Here is a 24,894-nt window from a genome sequence, read left to right as displayed (position 1 = left end):
AGGATGAAAAGGTGGTGAGGGCAGCGCTAGCTTCGATGCTGGGAGAGGGAAGGCGAAGGGCGAAGAGGTCAGTGTATATGCAGCATTTTGCAGCCTATGACTTAATTTTGTAATTGCACTGAAGGCAATAAACAGCCAGTAGCCACATCTAATGGAATTTATCAGTGAAATGCTGATTTAAGGGTAGCTAGAGTGCCTAAAACTAGGAAAAAACTGGTGTCAGTCTATTAGGAAAGTTAATCAGTTGATCTTTTAGTGAGGGCTTCCCTCTTCCTAGAGATAGAGCAGCTTTCCTAAGTCATGGTGAGGTTTTCTTTCTTCATCATGTACAAGCAACTCTAATTTTTGTCTAGGAAGCTTGCAGTATTGGGAAAACAAAAAAATCCACACAAAGCAAATATAAATCATTGACCATTAGCGGCTGCTGTAATGCTGTGCTTAAAACAATGTCTTTGAAAAAATATGTATTGCATAGTACAGTAAAACACATTAATCAAAATCTACACTCAAGTTTTTATTTACAATCATATTACTTTTATTTTTTCCATAATGTAACTTATTCCAAGTCCTCCCCCCGTAACTGATGCTGCAATGCTTACGTCCAATAAACCTATACAATGGTAGCACATACTGCTGCTTTCATCTAAGCCAACTGGCTTGCAATTGTCTGCACGTCATAAATCGTATCCAGAAATGGAAGATTCTCCACAAGCATCCGGAGTGTTTCCTGAGACGCTGTTGTGGCAGAATGAAGCTGTACTGGAGGTGCAGATCAGATGGCCTGTTCTCCCAGCAAGGAGAGGCAGCTGATCTGTCTGATGGACTAAGAGGAAACAGAGTCTAAAAAGGTCTGATATTTTATTAATTACTTGAATACAGTAAACTATAAATTTGCAGAGGAATGGATGCGCTTAATTCTTGCTGGAAGGAGTGACTGGAACTCCTGACTCTTTAAGTGTATCAACTTTACTTGAGAGGTACAACCTTTTTCTGATGATTGACTTGGACCTCCAAGTGATGCGTGTACGGGGAGAAAAGGAAGAAGGGCGTGTGTGCTTAACTCTCTATTCTATATTTAAAAAAGCTAAATGATCTGTATATCCTTTTCATTATCAAAGTATATTTTCTCTTTCAAAGTAAACTGGTTTCTTCGGGAGGACTTAATTTTAATAACAGCTCAGTGCTATAACCAGGAGCCAATAATTCAAAAGTCACTCTTTTCTACTGGAAGGTATAACTACAGCTTATCCCCCTCATTATAAACCCAAAGAAGGAATCAGAGCCTCCTGTTGTATTACACGTTCCTAAAACATCTTCTCCCGTGCAACTGCTGTAGGATTCCAGATGGATACAGTGATTAATACTATCACAGAAGTGAGTGATTTCTCCTCTTAGCCCTGTCAACACTAGCATCTATAGACAAAATCATTGTTTAAAGCTCAAGTACATCACAGAATAGTGCTGATATTGGTATTGTACAACTAATGCAACATCCAGTAATTCACATGTAATCTTAATAGTTAAAAACTCAAGACTGGGGTACTAACAAAAGAAACCACTAACATGAAGTTTCCTTATCTGGCATGGAATAAGGGGAAGGACAGTTTAGATAACATTGTAGAGATTGGGCAGGAACAAAAAGAATTTATTTCTCCATCCAGTATTTTACGCTTTACAAAAACCAGTAATACCACTGTGCCCATAAAAATGTTATCCATGGCAACTGAAAGCAAATACTACTTTTTGTCATCTAACGGGGTCTTTTTAAAATCATAATACAAAGATTTGTGCTGTAGCAGTCCTCCACTTTGCACTGTAACAATAAGGCTTACTGTACTTCAAATACAAAGCTGTTACATCTGCAGTTATGAGCCACTGGCTTTAACAAACATCATTTTATAGTTGCTTTTTGCTTCTTTTTTGGTTTCTGGAACCTCAGCTTCATCATGTTTTTCAGCAGCTTGTAGCTCCTCTGCAGACTCCTCTTGCTCTGACTCAGAGCCACTTTCAGAGTCCTCTGAACTCTCTTCAGAGGAGTGTCCAGCTGCCTCTTCTTGCTCTTCACTTTCCTGAAACTAGAAGTTCCGATTATGAGACAGATAAACCATTATATCCTAGGAACTCCACTGCAGCTTTTAAAAGCTCCCAGTGAGAATGTTTCGCTTAACGGCTTCTTTCATTTTAGTACTAAAATGGGCTACGTTGCTAAACACAGGTCTTTAATATACCAATTATTAGACAGAAAGCAACTCTGCTGAAGTGGTTAACCATACCAACTGTGACGCCCACGGTTTCATCAGCCACATTCTTATTTAGTTACAGCAGAAATCCTAAAGACACCATTAAATGAGTTGGAAAAGTTTCAGATCACATCAGTTTAAGTAATGCCTTACTTTGATGTTCACAGTACATAATGACACTTGAATATTTGTCATGGAGTGAAACATAATGAAACAAACAGCTAGACCATTGAGAATTCACTCATGACTAATCTTTGAAAATAAGTTTAGCACACCGCAGCATGAGGAACGCTGAAGTAATCCAATGATACTGCTAACAAGAACAATCAAAATGGAATTTTGTTCATGCTCCTAAAGAGCAAAGCCTCCATGGCTGTAATATTAAGAATTCTCAGCACTGCACTCAGTGGTTTTACTCACTCTGGAAACATCAGCTATGTTTTTATGCAGTAGTTGCTGCTAACAGTTTGCAAAAAATTAATTATTGCACCTTTCAATTGGCAGATGGAGACATGTTCCTAATAACCTAATTCTGTTGGGTTTTCCCACGCTTCTCTTCCTGCTTATTCCTACAGAATTCCTTGCAAGTACAAGACCAGGTGTCAGCTCACTGGAAGTACAGTGACCTTCCCTTATCTGACCCCTCTACAACCACTTACTTTTCGGGACCATAGAGGTATGTGCCTCACTGCAAACAAGAAGCTAAAATTAATTAGCTCTCAGCAGCAAGGCAGACGGCCATCCTGCCTTCTTATGTATTCCTTGGCAACACCCTGATTTAATATATTTGTCACTTTCTGTCCTAATCAGTCTTGACTACTATGGAGCATTAGGCATGTCATATCACTTTTCAGAACAATGAGAAGCATCAATCATGTCCCGGCATCTAAATGGCCACCAGTGTACACAAATAGGGGACGAGTGCCTGCAGTAAGTTTGTCCTTTAACCCAAACTGCTGACGTTTGCCACTAGTTGTGGTGACTGGATTTTTAAACTGTGGATCATCTTGTCTTAGCAAAGTGAAAGTCAAATCATTAGGGAAATAAACAGCTTACTACCTCACTGAACCCAAGTCCACAATGGCGCCGGTTTCGTCCGGACATCGTGCTGTCCATGCTCTGTTGGTACTGAGACTCCAGTTCCTCATTCATTTTCTTGTCTTCTTCCCCTGCATTGTCCAGTGTACTTTGGTTATGGTTCATTCAAATTAACAAAGACATCAAATTACATGAAGTCACGTTTTCAAAGTTTATCACTATATATGTGAAAAAGTTCAAATTTAGCCATCTAAACCCACGAGATTATTATTGCATACAAACAATCAGATTTATAAGCAATCATATCAGTGTGCAAGCAAAATTGCTTTGATACAAAGGTGGGTTGGTAAGTTCCTAAGACCTGATGCATTCAGTCAGTTGTACCGCATGCGGTGTATGTTCTACTAAACAAGGCAAACGTAGCCACTATGACTTCTCTGTGCTTCCTGCCGATACTGCAACACGTCACAGCAAGGAGAAAGTTTCTGACCTTTACCACATAACATGCAATTACTACAATTAAACCATGATTTTAAATTAAGTCATAGCAGCAGAAGTCAGGACAATACTACCACTCTTTTTTCTAGAGCTGTATCTGAAACTATTTCATCCATCCTCAATTATCAGTAATCACTACAGCTCTACATTCTTCCATTTTTAGGAATTAGCAAAAAAATTAATTTTCCTGAGCTACTTCTATATGCTCTTACTTACTTGTTTGAATAAGTACCTAAAGAATCATTTTTTACTGGGAGAAAATATGGTCTAAAATAGCTAAAAATACTCTGATCTTGTGAAAGGTAGAAATCTAATTCTCCCCGGACAGGCCTACAACACTCTAGTTTTAAATTTGTATGTCTGTAAAATTAAAAGCTTTTATTGCAAACTAACATTTCCACATGTGGAAGTTAGAGCTGTATGTTGTTATAAAAGGACAATAACCGTATGTTGGACAAGGAAGTAACATGTTAAGAAAATAGCTGTTCTATGTGAAAAACCCCAGCATCCTAACTTTTTGCTAATAACAAAGCAGTACTGACTCTTTATGACTCCTTAGGGGAAGCATCATCTCCTTTCTAGGAAATTCAGGTGTAAGGAAGTGATTCTTAATCACTCTGCAAGCTAACAGCAGAACCTGGAACCAATCCTCAGGCTTCTTTTGGTGTTTTGGTCCATAGATCATTTTTCATCAACTGAAAAATTACTAGTGGAGCATATCAAATAAAGAAGTTTTCTGGAACTCTGACAGTTGCTATTCTATACAGCTCTATCAAAGCGTCTCTCAAGACAGCCAAGCGCAGCTTGGTTTCAATGTACTTTGACTTACTACCTGAGCAAGCCTGATAAGAAGTTATCATGCTCATACATTACATGACATCAACTTATTGCTGATTGCCACAATGACCTTGCAGATCTTTTCAACTTCTACCTCACTGCTTTAAGGCAGAGATCTTTCTATTCAATAGGTAATCAGGTGCGGGGAGAAATCAACTCTGGTCTTTCCCATGCACAATGATTTAGAGGTTAGGATATCCATACCTGGCAGCAAGAAAGAAGTATAATACTGCTAGGTACCAATAGCAATAAAACTTTACGTTCCAATTTTGAGACCAAAATAAGACAGAGGAGCTACAGGCCCTGATTTCCAGGGCATTTGTACACAAGTTTAATCGACCATCAAGACTTTGCAGAACCTGGACTTTAGAAGGCAAGTAAGTGCAGTCAGACAAACTGTCTGTAATCTAAAAAGAGAAATTAGGAACTTCTACAACTGCACAGCCTGACCAGTCTTCAACTTCTTCCACAAAACCTGAAATCCCTCCCTGCAACATCTACAAAGCTCAAAGTACTGGGATATTCCTAAATAAGTGTTCAATTTCCAACTTTGTATCAGCTGTTGGATAAACTGACCTGTCCTGAAGTGAGAGGTTGATCTGTGGTCTCCGATAACAAGGCGGCCAGTATGTTCTTTCTAAAAGAAAAGGTAGTTTGTTTTGGAGCTTTAGGGTGCACTGACAGCTCTGCCAACATTCTGGAAATCTCAAATGGAAAAGGTCTCCTGTCAAACCTTGACAACCAACTGTAAGTCTGTAAGTTTTATTAGCTAGCAGCTTCTGCCTCTTGATGAACTTGTTTCATCTTTGCTTCATTGAATTTTCTGAAAAAGAAAACCCCAAAGCGAGGTACTCTTTACTCTACCCACAGCCCAAAACTGGTTCCATTTCATTCTGTTTCTTGCGGCTCCAAAGATGAAGACAAGTCATGCTAGTACGTCAGCTTAACGAGGAAGATAACAAGGAAGAATGGTGATCACCTGATATGAAAACTACACAACACAATGCTGGACAAGTGTAAATTTAGGTTCTAACAATTCACCCTTTGGGTCTCTTTCTCTGGCACTATGCAATAGTTCAGTCTGTGCATCTTACAATGATCCCACTTTTAGACTGGTCACAGTATCAGGTAAGACCTTCACAGCACTCATTAAGATATTGTCTCACTAGTTGCTCATTAGCAAATGTATCCCTATAGGCAAGAACTGGCATTACATAGCAAGCAGCATTAAGTATCCAAGCAGACCTATAGATTAGCAGTAGCGGGATATTTTAACAGGCTATTGTATTCCTATCCACTATGAAGTATTAACTTTCACCTCTTTAATACAGTAAAATATTTTACCTTACAAAAATACTGCATTCAAGCAAAATAAGCTATTACAAGTGAAATTATTTTTCTTGAAATAGAATTGCAATACTCTAAAACAACATTTTGTACGTGGCAAAAGTATGATTATATTTTACTAGTTTTGCAGCATTTTGTGCAAAAATCATAGTAGAAATAGTTTTAGACCATTTTGCCCTTAAAAATATTTCCTGGATTATTTAATTAGGTTTACTATTTTGCTGTTTTAGTCTACCAGCTACCATTTTTTAAAAATCTTTATTTTTTTTTCCAATGAGAGAGAATTTTACAGACCTAGTGCACAGGTTTGTTAGTTTGTAACAAAGACTCTCTCTGAAGCGTCTACAAATAATTTTATTAGCTGGTCTGAAAGTATAAAGGCGTTGGGGCAGGGAGGAAGCTACAGAGCAGAGACCTGACAATTTCAGACCGGTGTTTCGCATTGCACCGCTGCTGACATAGCAGCTGCGGCTGTGAAACCCCAAATCCTCCTTTAAGGAGGGTCCTGAAGCGAAATTCCCTTTGAGCGCTGTCTTCTTGCCCAGAGAGCCCTGCAGCAAGGCCCCTTCTGGGGAGGTTTCGTGCATCGCAAATGGAAAACCCCGCGTACCCGCCACAGTTGGCGGGGGAAGGGGCGGGGGGGAGGAGGGGATCCTCCCGCTGGGGTCCCCGTGTGCCCGCGGGGGGGGGGCGGGGCAGCCTCACCTTCCCAGCGCCCATCAGCCGCAGGAACTTCTGCTTCCGCTCCTCGTTCCCGAGGTCCGCCGCCTCCCAGCTGCTGGAGCCCTGCGGGACCACACGCTGACTGCGCCCGCCCGCCCCCTCCGACGCGACGGGCCCGGCGGCCCCCCAGCGGCCCCTCGCCCCCCGCCACCGCCTCCCCCGCCGGCCGCGGTCCCTCGGACGGCCGTTAGCGTCAGGAAAGGCGGCGGCCGAGAAGGCCGCGGCCTTCCCCGCGTCCCGCCACGGGGCCCGGGCGCCGTAACAGGGCCCCGCCGCGGTCTCCCTCCCGGCCTCCTCTTCCCCCTCTCCCGCCGCGCCACCGCCCCGGGCCCCGCCGCCCATTTACATCGGGGGAAGCCGCTCGCTTGAGGCCGTGGTGGCCCTGGGACTCCCTGGCCGAGCTCATGGCTGCGGCTGGGTGACCGGGCCCCTCTGCCGCCTTCCTGCCGAAGCCGCTCCCTCGGCCCGCGGCGGGTCACGGCCGCGGGGCGCGCCGGGACCGGTAGTTCTCGCCCGGCCTGTGTCGGCGCGAGGCGGGCAGGCTGGGACTACAAGTCCCACAGGCCTCCGCGGCGACGGAGCCCGCCTCGGTGCAATGATTGGCAGGTGCGCGGGCCCGCCTCCGGGCACCGCCTCCGGAGAGAGGCGAGGGCGGGGCCGCGGCGGGCGGTTGGGCGATGGTGGGTGGGGTTTGTTGCTGCGACGGTGGGGGTGTCGCAGCCGGTCCTAAGCACTTTGTCTTCGGTGTGGTGTCTGGCGGGGCGCAGCTGTCGGTCAGGCGTGAAGTGCTGCTGGGGGAATGACGGGGTGTAAGCGGGGGGCGCTCCCGGCCCCTCGGGATGCGCTCCGGCCGTCGTGTGAGCGCGGCGGGGCGGCGGCTGGCGCGGAGCCTGAGGTAATCCCCGCTGAGGGAAGGCGATCTCCGCCCGCCGATTGTCTCCGCCTGGGCGTCCTGCTGCCGGCGCCTCAGGTTGGGTGACGAGTGGCCTGAAGGCGGCGGTAGCGCCCCCCGCGCCCCCCACCCTCGCGCCTGAGGTAACGGCCGCAGTCGCGAGAACCCCGCCAGGTTCCCGCCACTTCCCTCGTCTGCCGGCGCGGCGCGGGCGGTCTCCCTGGTTCGCACCGGTAACCGTGTGCGTCCCCTCAGCTCTAGCCTGACCCACTCCCCTCCCGCCCGCCCGTACTGACCCCTCGTGTGGAGAATGGCAGTTTGTGACCCGTGTGGAAGCCCATGTTTGGAGCGCCATGTTTCCAGTTAACCCTTCGGCGGCTCTGGCCGTTTGCCATCACTGTCCTTCCTGCGGTCCCATCTCCTCCATGTGTATGTGGTGTACCAAGCAGAAATTCACTTACTGCCCCCAAGTTGTTATTTTCCCACATATGTCTGCTTCAAAATTAGCTTAATTTGAATGGGTTGCCACTGAATGTTAATATTCTGGAGTTTCTGCTTAGATTTATTGGATGGGAAGATGCACAGTCACATCTTCTTGCCTTAATGTTAAGAAAATCCCTTTGTTTTAATTCCTCAATTACATAGTGACTTTTTCCTCATGATAATGTTGTGGCAGTCCAGCTAATGCCAGGAGGTTCAGGTGTGCATGCTGAAATGTGTGAACGATGTGTGCCAATTCATATCGCAGTTTAAACCTGGCTAGTTTAAGTAACTAAACCCCTGTCTGTGGCACCAGTCCTGTAACCATTTGTTGATTGGCCAGACTCAACTGGCCCTTTCAACCCTCTTCCCTTTGACCAGGAGGATTGATGAAAAAACTACCTGCACTCGAGAGTCCCTTACCAGTGCTCCCAGGGCTCTGTAGTCCTTGATACTCCTCAGACTGCTACTGCCAGTAATATGCCACAAATCTTCAGTTCTTCTCAATAGTTGGCTTGAATCTGAACTTTCTTTTAACTTGCAGTGATCTAAGCTGCATTTCATTGCACCTACTTATCTTCAGTGGTTTGTTTGGCTTATTTTCTTCAATCCATAATTTTTCATTCACATTTTTATTGGTTTTGTCAATACCATTGTAAAACGTTTTGAATTTGAGCCAGTAAGTCTATCCACCCACCTGTCTAGCTCTGTGTTCCCTCAAGGAAATTTTTGGATTTTGAAGGTTAGAGGGAAGGATGGACAAGGTAGGCTGCTAATGCCAGGTGTAGTCATCTGCAAGGCAAGACAACCACGCTCTGCAAAGAGTGATTAGGAGCAAACATAACATTGAAAACATAGTGCATAGGTCCCATAACACATAGATCTACACACAGTGTAAAGATGCTGATGGACAACACATCTCATAAAGGAAGCGTGTTCAGTTCCTTGCAAGTAACTTCTCTTTAAGCTGAAGCAGCTTGGAGTGGGTAATGGTGGTGGGTGTGGTCCCATTAACTTGCTTTTAGCTGAGGTGATCTGACTGCTGGTCAGAGCTGGGTCCAGCTTTCAAATGGTTTGGGGAAAATCCTGCAGTGGCTACCTTCCATTTTCTGAATGTATTTTTCCTATGCTCTCCCTGTAGTGAATGAAAAGTTCCTATAGGGCTCCTAAAGTCAGGCTTCTGCTCTGAACTGCCTTTGAGAGGAATCTTTGTGCTTGGGGGATGAACTGATCCTAGCTAAGTTTGTCTTTATGAATTTCCTCCTTACAGAGCTAAAAATGTGTCATGATAATGTTTTTTGTGAGTATGGTAATTAAGCTATTAATTCACGTTGATACTTTTTAGCATTTTCCCTGAGCCTTGTTATTCAGATGTTACCCATCATTATTTTGTAGGACTGAAATACAATGAAAGAAGAGCTGTTAAGAAAATATTCTGGAAGATGAAGCACATAATCTAATAATGTAGACATGTGCTGGTATAGCCCTTCCACTCCTGGGTAGGTAGCTTCAGAGTTTAAGATATATGTAGAATATTATTATTTTAAATCTTTATTTATACAGAACAGTACTAGGATAGTGATATTTAAATTCATGTTCACATATATTGCGCTCCTTGAGTGTGCAAAATCAAATAGAAACGCACAGCTGTTCCGCCTGCTTTCTACAACTTCTATAGTAGTTGTTTCACAATGATAAAGAGCAGGAAGCGTTAATATGAGAGAATGTTATATTTACAATGTTAACCTAATTTTAATATATTTAAATATATAGAATATTATATAATGACTGTAGCAGTGGATTAATTTAAATTTCAGTATTTAAAAACATATTTCTAACAGAAGGGGAATAAAAAAGCAAAAATTGTAAAAATAACATCACTTTATAAATTAAAGAACTCAATTTTTTTGAGTAGAATCTAGAAGCACTTTTAGTCTGTTAGCTTAATCAGAATTGTGGTAATTAGTACCAGTGAAATTGTACCTTTTCCATTTTTTTAAGTTCAGCTTTTATTATAGTTTCTGTACTATTATACTTAAAGACCTATTCCTTAAAAAAGTGTGAAATTTAACTTCATGGTTACAGTTCCCTTATGGGACAAATTGAGAAGGTTTGCTTTGGAAAAAAAGAAGTACAAGAAAATGAGACTGTTAAACTCTAAATCAGCTATTATAATTGGGTCTTAGTGGTGACTTACTGTTAAATCCAAGTCTTTTTTCAGGACAGCTGAAATGTGCTAATTTTTATATGGCTGACTAATGGTTTGGTAACTGTGTTTTTGTTTACATTTTGAATGATGATGTGTTGATAATATTTTAGTGAGAGGCTTTTACAAATATTTTTTTTCCTTAGTTTATTGCTCACTTGGGATAAAAATGCTCTGTTTTGCACCAAAAGAGGTACCTTAATAAACAAATACATCCGATGCATTAAATAGCATCCATCTACTTATGGTGTAACTTAAAAATGGCGTGATCAGATTGCTAACAAAAATGTGGAGTCTCTCAGTAGCAGACTGGTGACGTAAAGGTTTCACTTATCTTTATGGAGATATTACAGATAATTCTGAGGATGTGCAACTCATGAGCTTTGTATAATTCCAATAACACTAATAAATCATAATCTTGCAATGCTAGGATTCAATGTTATGTTTGCTGTATTCTTTTGAACAAATGAGAACTACAGTGATTCACTGGAGAACAAGACAGATTTGGTTTCTAAGAAGAAACCTGTCTTCTCCAGTCTGTGAGACTGTTTTAGAATATAAATAAAACAATAGCTAAGGATCCTGGGCAATATTTGTGTGAGTTTTCCATGTTTCTTTGACATAGTCTCTCTGAAGAGACTATTCGAAATTAACACTCAATTACAAAAGGTGAGATTTTTTCACGAAGCAGAAACCAGCTATGATGCAGAAATCAGACCTCAACTAAATGACTATCACTATAGCCAAAGCAAAACATTGAGGTTTCTTGTTGGAAATGAACTGAGACAGACAATAAGGTGAGAGTGAGATGAGGTGAAATGACAAATAAGGTAACAAAATTATTCACTGTCATGTACGATTATACTCTGTCTTGGACTTTTCTATGTATCTCTGCTTCTGTTGTGAGCTCCGGTCTGTGGATGGGAAGCATCTCTGGGGGTGGAGGGTAGGTGAACACCTGCTCTATTACAGGAAATATCAGAAAATTTACCTTAATGAAGATTGTCCACCCCAATCCATATCGAAGTTTTGAACCTGAGCAATCTGTATTATAAAAACTTTGAGGCAGACAACATCTTAGGAAAGCTAGGTATGGGAAAGCTGAGGCTTAACTAGATCTTGCAGAAGCAGTTTCATGTTTGAAGAACCTGATGCAGAATCTTGGAAATGGTTTGGTTTTTTTGATCTCTCTGTGTAGAGGTAGGGTACATTAAAGTAGAACTAGGTCTGACAGCCACAATAATTTTTTCATTGTGTAATGTGATAAGGATGTGTTTGCCATGTGGTGACCAACAAAGCTACAGTAATAAAACTATCACACAGTGACCAAGACATTGGACAGCCCTGGCTTGGAAGCTATGGATCCAGTGTTGAATCTTCCCTGGCTCCACCCAAGACTAAGTGCCCTTTGGCAAATTATCTCACCTTTCTGCTTTATCTGTGAAATTAGGATAATATCTACATGCCAGCATTAAGAATTAATTAAGGCTTGCACAGTGTGTGTTCAAACCAATGTATAAGTGCTAAATATTAGCTATAGTGTAATTGGACTACTGTAATTTATAATATGCTAAGTGACATTGGCATATAAAATAGGATCAATCTCTTCTCAAGTGCTGTAGAATTTTTAATTGTTACTAATGAACTTCTGATACTCAAAGTAGCTATCACTGTGAGACAGGGAATGCTGCCAGTATCTGTCTGTAGCAAAGCTTAACAAGGAAACTACTGATTTTTTTTAGCTTGAAATAAAAAAAAAAAGAAGGTATCTATGTACACATACACCTACTTTAAGTGCACAGTTTAAATTAAATTTATTTTAGGCAGAAAGCTTTATTTCTTTTTAAATGGAAACAGGACATTACCCTAGCATTTCAAAACTGTTTCATCTCTTTCAGCATATTTTAAGCTGAAAATGCTTCCTGTTTTCTGACCAGCTTTGCTTAGTAGTTGTCACTGCAATATATAGAGGTTGCCACAGAGAAGAGTGGAAAATATTCTGTATATCATTGGAGGTGGGAAAAGAAATTTTTTTATTGAAATCTGACTTACACAACATACTTATTCAGTGTGTTTTAGTGGCCTGATGTCTGCCAAAAGTTCAATTCCAAGCTCTGGTTAAGTTTTGTTTTAAGGGCTTGTGAAGAAGGAGAGACAAGCTAAGAGCAAACAAAGAGATGTCAACAGAAGGATTGCTGAGAAGGGAGCATCAGTTGAGGGAAGGCAGTCATAGCTGTTAACATTTAAAAAGCCCTTTCAAGGACTAACAAAATAAAGGATAGAGATGTCCTCATCCTGAAATGGCTTTTATATTTCTGAACCTGTTATAAAAGCTTTTCTTAGAACACTTCCCTTCTAAAAACAAAATAGTTTCTATCGTAAACAAGACAGGCAGCACATCAATACAAAGACTATCTTCACTTACTTTTATTTCTGGGCTAGCACAACAGGCCATTATTCAATACCGCAGGAAAAAAAAAATTGTTGCCCCAGTTTAATAAATGAAGAAAACAAAGAATGGAGAAATGATGTCCTTGAACCTACCACTGTGCAGGCTTCCAGTGCCATTGCATGTATTAGGCTTTGTCCTCAATACAAAGATTAAAAAAATCCCCATTTTTTAATATCATAAAAGGTACGTTGGGACACCTTTCTCTAGGTACGGTCCTAGTGGAGACAGGACTCAGGTAGTTTTTATATCAGTGTAGCCAGTCAAGGCCAACCATATATCTCTTACTTGGAGTTGATGTGAACCAGCTACATCAAAATAAGGAAATACAGCTCTTCGCTTCCTCTAAGATTTTACATCATATTAGACTGACTAGGCCTCTTCATTTACCGCTGTACATGGTACAGTGCTAGAATATTGTACCTGAGTAAAAATCATTTTTATAGCAACGAAGATATAGCTTTATAGATCTCACTTCTTTTCCTTCTTTTTCCTTTGTGCTTGCTAACACATAAAAGCACCAATAAAGACAAGACATTTCACAGAAAGTATCTGCCAAATTCAATTATTCTGCTGTGTGTCTGAATGATGAGATAAAATCTTCAGTATTATCGAAATGAATTGTGGTTTTTTAGAGTGAAAACTCAGTAGTTCCTTCCTTTGGTATATCTCCTGTTTCATCCGTCTGTAGTAAAGCAGAATACTTTAAGGAAAAGGGAATCTAACATTTCCATCTGTTTTTCTTAGGGAATTTAAGTGATCAGGTAATTTGAAAATGGCGTGAACAAACCACTCCTTAACATACTTCAGTGACTAACACTCTGCTGAAAAATGTTGAACAAAATTAACATTGTCCTTTTTTGAGTCATGTGGTGCTGTGAAAGCCAAAGTCTCTGCAGTCAGTTGAAAGTTGTCTGTATACAGAATTTTTCTCTTCATATAATTATTCCTGTTCTTAACACCTTTGAGTCTTTTACTGTATGGTTAAAGAGAAATTAGAAGGAAATGTAATTGGTATGGGAAAAACAGTTGCTCTGTGTGTTCTCTTTCCTAACGATTGTAGTAGTTGCTCCTCCCTAGGGACTTCAGTAACATTTGTGGAAGTGGTCAGCAGAAAGGAATAAGAAATAACACCAGGTGTCTTTATACTGCTGGTTGTCACTTGATCCAAAATGTTTTGAGAAAGATTTAAAGGTGTGAAAAAAATGGGTGTGTTAAAACTCTGATCTATCTGCCTAGCTCCCAAGTCAGAGTCCTTTTTGAAAAGAAATGTTTCTGCTTAACTTTCATCATCAGTGGACCACATAGACTTTTCCTACGCACCCAGTGTCCAAATAAACTTTGAAGACTACTGAAGATTTTTCCTTTCTGACAATATCTGCGTCTCCATGACCGAGCTATATCACAATACTGTCTGCTGCCCCCCCCATCAGAAAGATTTTTTTTCTCCAGCAAAATCATTCTCATTAATTTGTGGCCTGACTGTATATGTTCTAAATATGTGATCACTCATTACTCCTTTTATTTACAGGAGCCTACAGGAAGATGAATCAGGTCCATTGCAGCCAGTTTATATGTGTTCTGGTGACTTGTGTTACTTAAAACGTAGGCAGTGTGTCTCCCTGGCAATGCTGATTTTTGCTCATTTTAGCTACTGGAAGATCTTTACTGTACAAAAGTATACTGTACAAATACATATTTGCTTTGTCCATGTACTGGGCCCATGGATTATTAACTGTGTATCAGTCACAGCCTATTGGCTTTGAGTGACTGCAATAAACACAAAAATAAAAGGGAAACTCATACCCTTTTTTACCTGTTTAACACCAACATCTTATTTCTTACATGAGGTCTTTAAAATTAATGCAGTGATCTTTTCAAGCTATACACCGTATTAACAAACCATAAACTATCTGGTGACTTTGCCAAGAACCTGCTGTGCGCTCTGCCTGTACTGAAGTTGACTTTACCGTTTTGGTATTCATTCTCTTATAATAAATGACATTAAGTTTCAGGTGCAGTACTGCAACAATTTATGTACATTTTGATTTCGAGCGTCGAAATTTGTAGCCCAAGTGTTATGATATCTTTAATAGTCTGAAATAATAAATTTTAAATAAAATAACCTAGGCATGAAAGAGCATGTCCTCTTAATATCGTGATATTTATGATAGGTCTGAGACTGTCATGGAACTGTGGTATCCCGCCTAGAGGCAGGACAGTGTCCTTTACATTGTTGTGTATGGTTGTGACATACAGGCACACAGTGTGCCAGGAAGAAAAATATGCTGTTCTACTGACTTTATGCCACCTTCTTTGTTTTTCTGGGGGCATAACGGGTGCCTTTTTCTATTTTAAGTAATGCATTATTTCTAAAGCATTTGGGATCTGAGGTGGGAAGGCTTTGTATAAATGCCATGTATAATGCTGTTAATTTACTAGAAGTAATTCTGTACAAAAGACTGAAGCCTTTGTTTGAATTAAAATCTGAGAAAAGCAAATGGAAGGCTGTATGGTGTCCCTAAATAGAGAGTGCCTAGAGTGCGATAGTCATAAATGTTCCTGTATACAGCATTTTTAAAACTTGTATATGTATCATACAAAATCGTATCATGTGTATCATAGAAACAGAATTATGTAGATTGGAAAGGACCGCCAGGGGTCATCTAGTCCTACCTCTTGCTCAATGCAGGTCCAATTAGAGCAGGTTGCACAGGGCCATTTCCAGTCAAGTTGGAATATCTCCAAGGATGGTGATGCCACAGTGTTTCTTGGCAACCTGGCCCTGTGTTTGACCACCCTCAAGGTAAGTTTTTTTTCTGTTTGTTGAATTGAAATTTCCCATATTTCAGCTTGTGTCCATTGCTTCTTGTCATGCCACTATGCACCTCTGCGAGGAGCCTTGTTCCACCGTCCGTACACCTCTTATTAGGCAGTTGTAGGGCAGCAATAAGCTCTCACCTTCACCTGCTGTTCCCCAGGCCATGCAAACCCAGCTCTCTCAACTTCTCCTTGTATATCCTGCTGCAGCCTCCTAGTTGTCTTGGTGCCTCTGATGGACTTGCTCCACCGTTTCAATATCTGTCTTGTACTGGGGAGACCAGAGCTAGAGACATTGCTCCTGGTGCAGTTTCACAAGTGACAGAAAGAGGGAAATTATCAGGTCCCTCAATCTGCCGGCCATGCTCCTGTTAAAACAGCCCAGGATGCTGTTGGCCGCCTTTGCTGCCAGGGCATGCTGCTGGCTCCTGTTCAGCTTGTTGTCCACAGGGACCTCTAGTTTTTTTCTTGCAAATAGGCTTTCTAGCCAGTTGGCCTCCAGCCTGTGCTGTTGCATGGGGTTATTCCAACTCAAATGCAGGACTCTGCATCTTAATGTATTGAATTATAATTATAGAATTCAACATATTGACTTATAATTTTGTGCTAGTAAGAATTAATAGCTTTGAGTTTATCTTTTGGGAATAGCAGTGTCATGCCTTCTGAATAGCCTAAATAATGCAGAATTATGCATAATATGACTCTCATTTTTGGATAGTCAGTTAACAAAATCATCTAAAGCTTATGATATATCAGGTGCATCCTGGGATAAATAAATTACAGAAATCACAGTAAATTACCAAAGAGGGGATAATGAATAGTTTCCTGAAAGCAGATAACTTTTAGACTAGCAATGCTTCATTTTTGTTTTGTATGTTTATAAATAAAGTAGGCTATGATAATTTGGAAGCAAAACCAACACTGCTTTGTGGTTATTCTGTTTATTGATCAACTGAATATTTAACTTTTCTTGTTAGATTAATTCTGTGTGGAATATTTTCATTAAAGAGTTCAAAATATACTTTATTCCGAGATACTGAAATACCATTTAATATTATCCAGTGTTGTCATTGTATGTTGAATGGTTTTCTTATAATGGTTGTTCATGACTAGTGTGCTTTCACATGTACATAAATTCTCAAACTAAAAGCCAACTTAACCTTTTATATCATATGTCAATTTTTATAACAAAATATTATATTATAATTTAAGAATTTTAGAATTATATGAGCAATTTGGTGTTTGATAACAAGTGGTTTTGGTTTGGGTTTTTTGACAGTCATAATAAGGGTAGTTTTCTTTGTGTTGTTAACAAACCCCCTTAGAGGTAACACAGATCTTTACTTATGCCTTTCCCCCACTGTTAATTCATTTGCCCTGTTTAAGAATCTTGGAATTTGTCAGAAATGAGCCTGAGGACGAATTCAACAGATCTCTGTCCATGGTCTGTCGCAGCTTTCTCAAAAGGGCTGTATGTCCACAATGTTAAGAAGATTTGGTGTATTGTAAATTAAGCCTCAGCGCTGAAGACTCACAGCGTTTCTGGTGCTGCCTATGATTTTCAGCTGATGACCCCTTTTGCTAATGAAGCATGCAATCCTAATTTGGCATGGGTCAGAGGTAGGACAATCTTCTTGCAGGTGAAATGCCATTTGCCACATTTTGCAGAGTATTAGTCTGAACCTATATTTGGTTGGCACCTGTGCTCCAAAACTGGCATCCCACCTTGTGAGAAGGCAGAATGCCACTCTGACAGATGGGGAGGAATGCAAGCATGCCAGCAAACCAGTGTATGCATCAAGGGGTCACATTTCTCTCCAGGAATGTTGAAATACTGGTACATGCAGAGCTTCTGTATCTGAGGCACACGTGTTTCTTGGCAACGACCAAAGTTCCTGCTGAATATCTTGGCACGGTACGTAAGGAAGCTTAGTGAATTTTCATGGCTTTCATAGGGTTTCTACACCATGGGAGCCTACATATAATTTCTGCTAAGAATGGCCCTATGAATATAAACAGAAGAGGGAATATATTTTGCAAATTATTCTTTCTTATTAATAGATTAAGAACTGTTAAAATGCCATCATAGCTTTCATGGATGATGGTTCTTTTGATTAGTTAATGGTTGGTTTATCCTGGTCTGTGAGCAATAGAACGTGTGGTTTGGCAATCAACCCAAAATGTGAATATCACAGCTTAAACTTCTACCATTTCTTTTTTGTACATTATTTTATTTTAACTTAAAAGTAAATTCTGGAATCCCACCATGCTTTTGTATTTCATCAAGAAATTAGTTTTTTTCTGTGTTCCCCAAAATGATATAATGTGTTAAAATTAACTCTGGGGCATTCCTTTCTTTTGCTGAAGGTAATTCTGAATGGTTTATTTCAGTGTTTTTACTTTTTTACCTCCAGAATTACTGTAAAGCTTTTCTATTTCATCCATTACAGCACAGTGTTTTTCACATTTGAATAGCTGCATCAACATGAATCCTTTATAAGGACCTTAAAAACAAACTTTGCCAAGTCCCAGAATACAGAAGCTAATTCACATCCCAATACTCAGCTGCCTCATGAATAAAGGAGAGTCTGTGCCTGACACTTTGAAGCTGTAGCTGTTAAACCATACAGACTATTTACCTCAATAAATCATTATAAGAAACTAAGGTACAATTATACCCACAGAGAAATAGAATTCAAAACACTGATTTATGTGGTTCAGTGCCTGTTCCCTTTTCCATCATGTTTTGAATTTTATGCATGTTTGTCATCTTTGGCTGCTTCCATGTATCTTTAAACTAATGGGTCTTGCTTTTTTAACATTCCTCATTAGGTTTGTTATTTTACTTTGACATACAGACATGATTTGCACGCTGTACAAAGTTTTGCATTTAAAATTAACTATCTAATTTCTTATGCTATAGACCAAAAATGGAAAATGTGAGTAATTTGTTTAAACTAACATACACCCTTCTCTGGTTAATTTGTGACCATCTAAGCTGAAATTCCATATTATTTAAGAATTTTTTTGGTGCTTGTTTATGGGATCTGAAGAGAGATCACTATACAAAGGGATCTATCATTGTGCTTTTCAGAATGTGCCTGCTCATCTCGAGGGTTGTCATAAAGAGATGGAAGCCATATGAAGGTATATTTGGAGTTAGTTCCTCAATTTCTTTATCCCTTTGAAGAGGCAAAATGAATCTAAAAGATAAAAATGAAATAAAGTGAAAGCGCTGGCTCAGAGGAAGGAATGGCACTGAAACCGACAAATAATTCCATACGAAATGGTAGAAGTAAGGTAAATATATCTAGCAAGTGAAGTCTGAGAGCAGCCACAGACTCTGTTAGGCCACCCAAGCCTTTAAGAGCATACAGTGTTGTCTGGTAGAGCAACAGGGTGGGGAGTGATTTAATAACCAAGAAATGTTCCTTAATAGAACTTCAGAAAGTTATAAAATATTTAAAAGGAGATTTTAAATATGAACAATAGTAAATATACTAAAGTTCCAAATACTTTATGTCTTGCTAATAACTTTCAGCACTGATGCTTAGGTGGATCTAAACAGTCCTGAGGGAGGGCGTATCATGCAACCTGCCTCAACCCAGTGGTTTGGATTAGAGTAGCACTTGTCTGCGCTATCGAGAGGGAGTTATAAATCCATTGTTATTTCTGAAGTGGCTTATAACATGAAATTTTTTAGACCACGTATAACATTCATATATCTAGTTAAAAAAGATTTATCTGTTGAAGACAGGTTTGGCCATTTCAGACTATTTTTGCTTTGTAGCGGATAACAGAAATTAGAGTGGGAAGCCTAAATGTTCATCTGTAAGTCTATCTGTATTTCATTATCTTACACTGAATTTCATAAGATAATCAATTCATAGATGAAGATGCATATATACTCTGTATATAATGCATGAGAAACAGCACACGATCTTTTGCATGCCCTCTGTCATTTGCATATATACCTAACTCTTACACTTTGGTGTGGTTTTGCCTCTCTGAATCTACAGGCATTTTGTGAGGAAATAATATTATACCTAAAAATTTCCATATGCAAACAGTATTATTTATCCAAAACTGAAAACTCATATAAAATATTCCATAACCTGTTGCCCAGGATTCCAGGAGTCCATAACATACTGCTTTTACAGTCTGATAGCATTTAAAATGTTTCTGTCATTATATAGTTAATAATGATTTTATGTAACTGAAGTAGAGGATTGCTTAGAAATATTGATGATGATGGAATTTAACAAAGCTGTGGATTTGTTCATTCTACTATCAGATATTGTGATTGTGCAAAGTGAGACCTCTTGCATTATCCAGACATAGAGGGACAAAGTTTAGGAATCTAGAAGCAGAAAAGCAGGACAACCACTTATCTCCAGAAAAGAAGAGATATATTTATGTTCATTATCAAGTGTGTTTCATTCTCATTTCTGATAGAAACGCATCTGCAATGTCTATGCCAGCCTGTACCTAAGAAAATGTTTGCTGATTTCAATAGAATTTGACAGTGGGGCAGTGTCTGAAAAGTTTCAAGTTCTTAACGAGTTTCAGAAAAACTGGTGACTAGATGGGGAAAGACAGTGGTCCAAAGTGTTCCTCTGTGCAGCTAATACTGCAAAGTGAATGCAGCAGTATCTATAGCCAACCAGGCAGCTTGTCTTCATTTCTGTGTGAACCGTGTGTTGCGTCTTGCCCAGCTCCTACCTGACTACCAAGCTGCGTTCTCTGGTGAAGCGCTAAAGGGAACCGGAGCTCATGGTGTTACCCTTGGTCAGGGGAAAGAGGAGAGAGAGGCCACAGGACACATGTGCAGCAAACGGCAATTAGTGTGGTTGGACCCACGTGAGTGTGATACAGCACAAATCAACTTGTAGCCACTTTACGAACATTTCCGTTGCTTACAGAGCAATTTGTTCATTAAAACCATTTCTAACTGCTGAAATTCCATTAATGAAACTGCATATTGTAGACCTAAATTTTATTTTTCCTATTTTCTTAGTGCCCTAGAATGGAGATCCTAGCTCAATTATAAAAATAGCAATGTGGTCAATGATTAAAGTTTCTTTTTAGATATTTCCATTAAGAAAATTTCAAATTATTAATGTTTCACATTGTTTTTATAGTTCAGTGCATGTGCTACCATGTAGCAAAGAGCCATTATATTTTGCAAAATACTGAAAAATCTCATCCTAAGTTGAAAGAAATTCTGGGACATTTTCAATACTTTCTGAACTTTCAAATATTTACTAGGATTTGTTGGTGCAGGTGACCTTGGATCTTCAGTCTTTCAGTTTTCTAAGTAGCAAATATAAATACGTCCTGAATGCTATTTAAAAGTATCCAAAGTTAGACGTTGTTTGCTATGAAAATTGAAACACCTTTTCATCCTTTGGGTTGCCACAGAACCTCAGGAAGCTGGTTCTGCCAGTACTTATGCCATTTTCTCTTCTGGTAGAGACTGACTATCATGTCCGGAACTTTCCATCAGCTCTAAAATAGTACACATCAAAGATAAGAGACTTTTAATTCCTGATGAAATCTCTTACCAAAATTTCTAAGGACCATCTGCTCTTTCAGATTTGTGTTCTGTTCTAAACGTGGGTGCTACAGCAGTGTAAGCACTTTGGCTATGCATTATGTTTTATTGAAATAATTGTGCAGGTGTAACCTGGATGTGGATGCAACTGTAATAGCACAAAAGGGCTGTGTCCGTCTTCCCGAACAAGAGGAATTTCACATGTAGAAAGCAACCTTATGTTCTCATCACAGTACAGGGCTTGAGCTGATTAAATTAAATCAGTGTAATTAAGCATAACTTTTGTATGTAGACAAATCTTAAGCATTGCATGAACACAGACCAAGAATAAACTTGCTTAGTTTACAAAACAGACTGTTAGTTGCAGCCTATCACGCAAATAGGGAGAACAATTTTTAAATAAACTTAATGAGTTAATGATGCAACTCTGTATGTGTTAAGGAGGGCAAGATATGTCCCAGGAAAACACTGTGAATGTTAATCTTAGGCACCTGAATCAATTTGTTGAGCTTACCTAGTGTGATAGGTTTTGTGGCTAGTTTGCAAAAGCAGTAATAGTAAGGAAGTACAGTTTTTTGCAGTTTTTCCTAAGCTTTTCTTCAATTAGCAGATGCCTTTCACTCACTGAAACTTTAAGTTCAAACAAAGGTTCTTTAATTTTAGCAATGATTCTTCAGAACATCCAAGGATTACATATACTAGATTGTGTGTATAGCATTAGCAAACAAGGCATCAATAATAACCTTCCAGCATGGTTTTATCTGGATGTACTGAATTACAAGGAAAACCGTTTTGGATTTTTTCCTAAGTCTCATGGATCACAGATTGCGTGTTTGAAAGTGAGAAGGGAGTAGCCAGACAAAGGAAAGGAAACAACATAAAAAGCCTTAAGTTTGCATGAGTTTCACTATGCTGAAATCCTGACCTCAAATCAATAAGAAATCCTTTATCTGACACATATTGAGGGATTATAGACTCAACATTTTAGAGGATGTGTTTGAACAGCATTGATATCAAAACCTTCTGAAAACTCCAGGTGGATTATGAACTGTATACTGTTTATATCTGTAAGTATAAGCAGCTGAAGAGTTGTTTCAGTCTATCTGTGCTACAGTTTTGAAAGTATGCTACGTTTATTTCTTAGGAAATAATTATTAAGGAGCAGGAGGGTGTTTATGTTGGTCAAGTGGCTAAGGCATAAGGACTCAAGAGGTCAGAGTTTTCCTTGCAGCTATGCTACAGACATTTTTTTTGAATGGGGTAAATCAAGTCCTCGTTCTATATCTCTGTTTCTCTGTAGGTACAGGAGAGATGGTATACTGACAGCACTGTATGGGATATTACAAGATTTGTTTTATTATTTTTGAAAGGTGCATGCAATTACTTTTAAAGATACAACATGGCTGCTTTAGGTGTCGGGATTTGAAAAATATTTCATAATGGGCAATGCTGCTCTTCCAAACAGGTGGTATCTTTCAGTAATTTACGCTTAGTGAGTCTGAAAACCACAATGATGGCATGCTGCTTAAGTAGTTGTGTTTTAGATGTACCGATATAGGCAGATCTCTGCATTTTAAACTGTTTAAACAAATTTGTTTCGCTATGAAGAGTGTTACAAGATGCTGAACACATCAATGCAATAACCATTTATTTGCATATTTTGTGAGCTATGTAACATATTTTAGGACGTTTGGAAAAGTGTTTATTGGATAAGCTCTTACCATATATTCTGGGATTTAAGAAAGGGAATAGATCCAAAGATGTATTAAAGAGAAAAAAAAGAACATGAAAACAGAATGGAACAAAAATGACTGTAATGAACAAGTCATAGGACTATATCTTGCATGTTACAAACTCAGGGAAAAGTTATAATATTTGATTTAGGAGACACCCATTCAAGACAGCTTTTTGGAGCCTGCACGGTGTCCTGTCAATTATTTTAACAGTTTCAACCCGCTGTTCCCAACTGATGGCCAGCTGTCCTTAAACATGGAGAAATGTGGGTAATCTGGACTTCTAAAAAGGAATTTAGATAATGAATGTCTATTATCTCCTTGATATTTAGGAGGAAAATATTTTGTGCATTGAAAAAAACCTGTGTGATATACTTCTAGAAGAACACTTATAATATTCCTAAAATTAGTTTTAATTGTCATGTCAGATGCCATAGCAAAGAGACTTATCAGTGGCAGCAATCTAGTTAATACAAATCAGAAGAACTGTAGACCAGTGAAAGTAAAAAGGAACAGCACTGCATCTACTGTTATAATATTCCTTCTGTTTGATAAGTCTATGCATTTTATTTCATATACATGCTTTCTGTTTTTAAATGAACATTCAAAGTGTTCTCCTTGAGCAGCACTGAGAAATAGAACATTTAGTTCTGTTTTACAATGATGGGACATTTTTAACAAAGTTTTAACTCTAGATTTCATCATGTTTATGTCAGAATAAATGAAGATTTTCTGTTTTAAGAACTAACAAAATTCAAACGCATTTCGCTTGTGATCAGGCATTAGCAGGTAAATTTTTAGCATGTCCAATGCTGTGTAAGGGGAACTTATTTGGAACAGTTTATTGTTCTGGCTGGTGCTCACAGGCAACAATAACAACAAGAAAATCTCTGCTGGACAAAACAAAGAACAAAACATATAATTTGGTGACAGATACATTACAACCAGGGACAAATATGCCTGTAGAAATACAGCCGAAGAATAGGTTATATCTAAAATAAAATCTTACCTTTGGTTAAAAGATTGTTCTGAATTTAGCTGTCAGGGAAAGTAGGTACAGTGCTGCAGAATTCTATCAGAGCTTCAGTAGCTCTGGTACTATATGGAGCTCAACAGAATAAATAGTTTGTCTTGTTTAGTATGTCTGCTAAACAGCATTGCTATTATTTTAAGCTATCAGTTTGTGAATACCTGGCTTTAACAGCAGTTTGATGACTGTAATGGTGATAGCTGAGTACATTTGAAGCAGAACAAAGATGTTGGTTAAAGATTACAACACAGAAGCGAGAAGGAAAGCTTTGTCTGAAGTCATGTTAAAACATGGTGCTGGATCTTGGAGTGGGCTTTGATTTCCTTATTTCCATGAGTGTTTTGACCTTCTCTGGGAGTACATCAGTACTACATAGCTTCTCCTTTGGTTTGCCACAAAACTAGTAGTAGCTTCTGTCGTGGTGGCAAGGATTAGGATTAGAGAGATAGCAAGTGAAAGACAGCAGTGCAGTCTGACATAGGAAGAGGCGTGTCAGAAAGACCATAAAAACCCAACTTCTTTTTTCTGTGCTGGCCTCTGTTAGCTCTTTCTGTAACAGGCACTAATTTCACTTAGAAGTGCTAGAATGCAGTGAATTGTTTTTACTTATGCAGGTATTATTTTGAGATTATAAATGTTACGACACTTAAACAAATAGATATATCTATTACTCAGCTAGAAGGAAAAGGTTTAGTTTAGAAATCTGCTGAACAAAGGTTTTTCTTTAAAAAAGTATCTATAGTAAAACTCAACGACTGGGCATTTGCCTGAGAAAAATCTGAATTAACAGTTCACTAACAGGTAATGAGTGTGGTCAAGCAAGGTATGTTTTCTTCTTTCAAAATGTTTTGATTTCTTCAGGAAGTGTATATATATCTATGTATTGATATACTATATATGTATTTGTCTTCCTGTGTCTCCATGCATATAAATATACATATATACATACATACATATAAAACCAGTTAAGAATGCAAATCTGTGTATCCTCTTAATACAAATATTATAATGCTTTGGGATTATATATAATGTATGCTTTGTATTTCT

General features: G+C 39.2%; 1 protein-coding gene across 1 annotated transcript; it reads right to left on the bottom strand.

Moving 5' to 3' along the window:
- Positions 1–400: 400 nt before the first annotated feature.
- On the bottom strand, positions 401–7,180 carry C4H11orf58 (chromosome 4 C11orf58 homolog). Its single transcript, XM_063333203.1, has 5 exons — positions 7,030–7,180; positions 6,666–6,746; positions 5,190–5,250; positions 3,300–3,409; positions 401–2,075 (listed from the first exon to the last, which is right to left on the bottom strand). The coding sequence occupies exons 1-5, from the start codon at positions 7,087–7,089 to the stop codon at positions 1,866–1,868; spliced, it is 522 nt and encodes a 173-aa protein (XP_063189273.1). The 5' UTR covers positions 7,090–7,180; the 3' UTR covers positions 401–1,865.
- Positions 7,181–24,894: the final 17,714 nt, after the last annotated feature.

Source organism: Chroicocephalus ridibundus, chromosome 4 (assembly GCF_963924245.1).
Source record: "Chroicocephalus ridibundus chromosome 4, bChrRid1.1, whole genome shotgun sequence".
NCBI classification, from domain to species: domain Eukaryota; kingdom Metazoa; phylum Chordata; class Aves; order Charadriiformes; family Laridae; genus Chroicocephalus; species Chroicocephalus ridibundus.
Note: the sequence above shows the minus strand (reverse complement) of the source record. Positions and strands in the feature narration are given on the sequence as shown.

Bases quoted from the DNA above. Each gene is read 5' to 3' on its own strand.
- C4H11orf58 (XM_063333203.1), bottom strand. From the start codon at position 7,089: ATGAGCTCGGCCAGGGAGTCCCAGGGCCACCACGGCCTCAAGCGAGCG. The intron at 3,410-5,189 runs GTCAGTTTATCC...TGGACAATGCAG, and splicing joins AACCTCTCACTTCAGGACAG to GGGAAGAAGACAAGAAAATG. The intron at 2,076-3,299 runs GTAGTAAGCTGT...CGGAACTTCTAG, and splicing joins GTGGACTTGGGTTCAGTGAG to TTTCAGGAAAGTGAAGAGCA.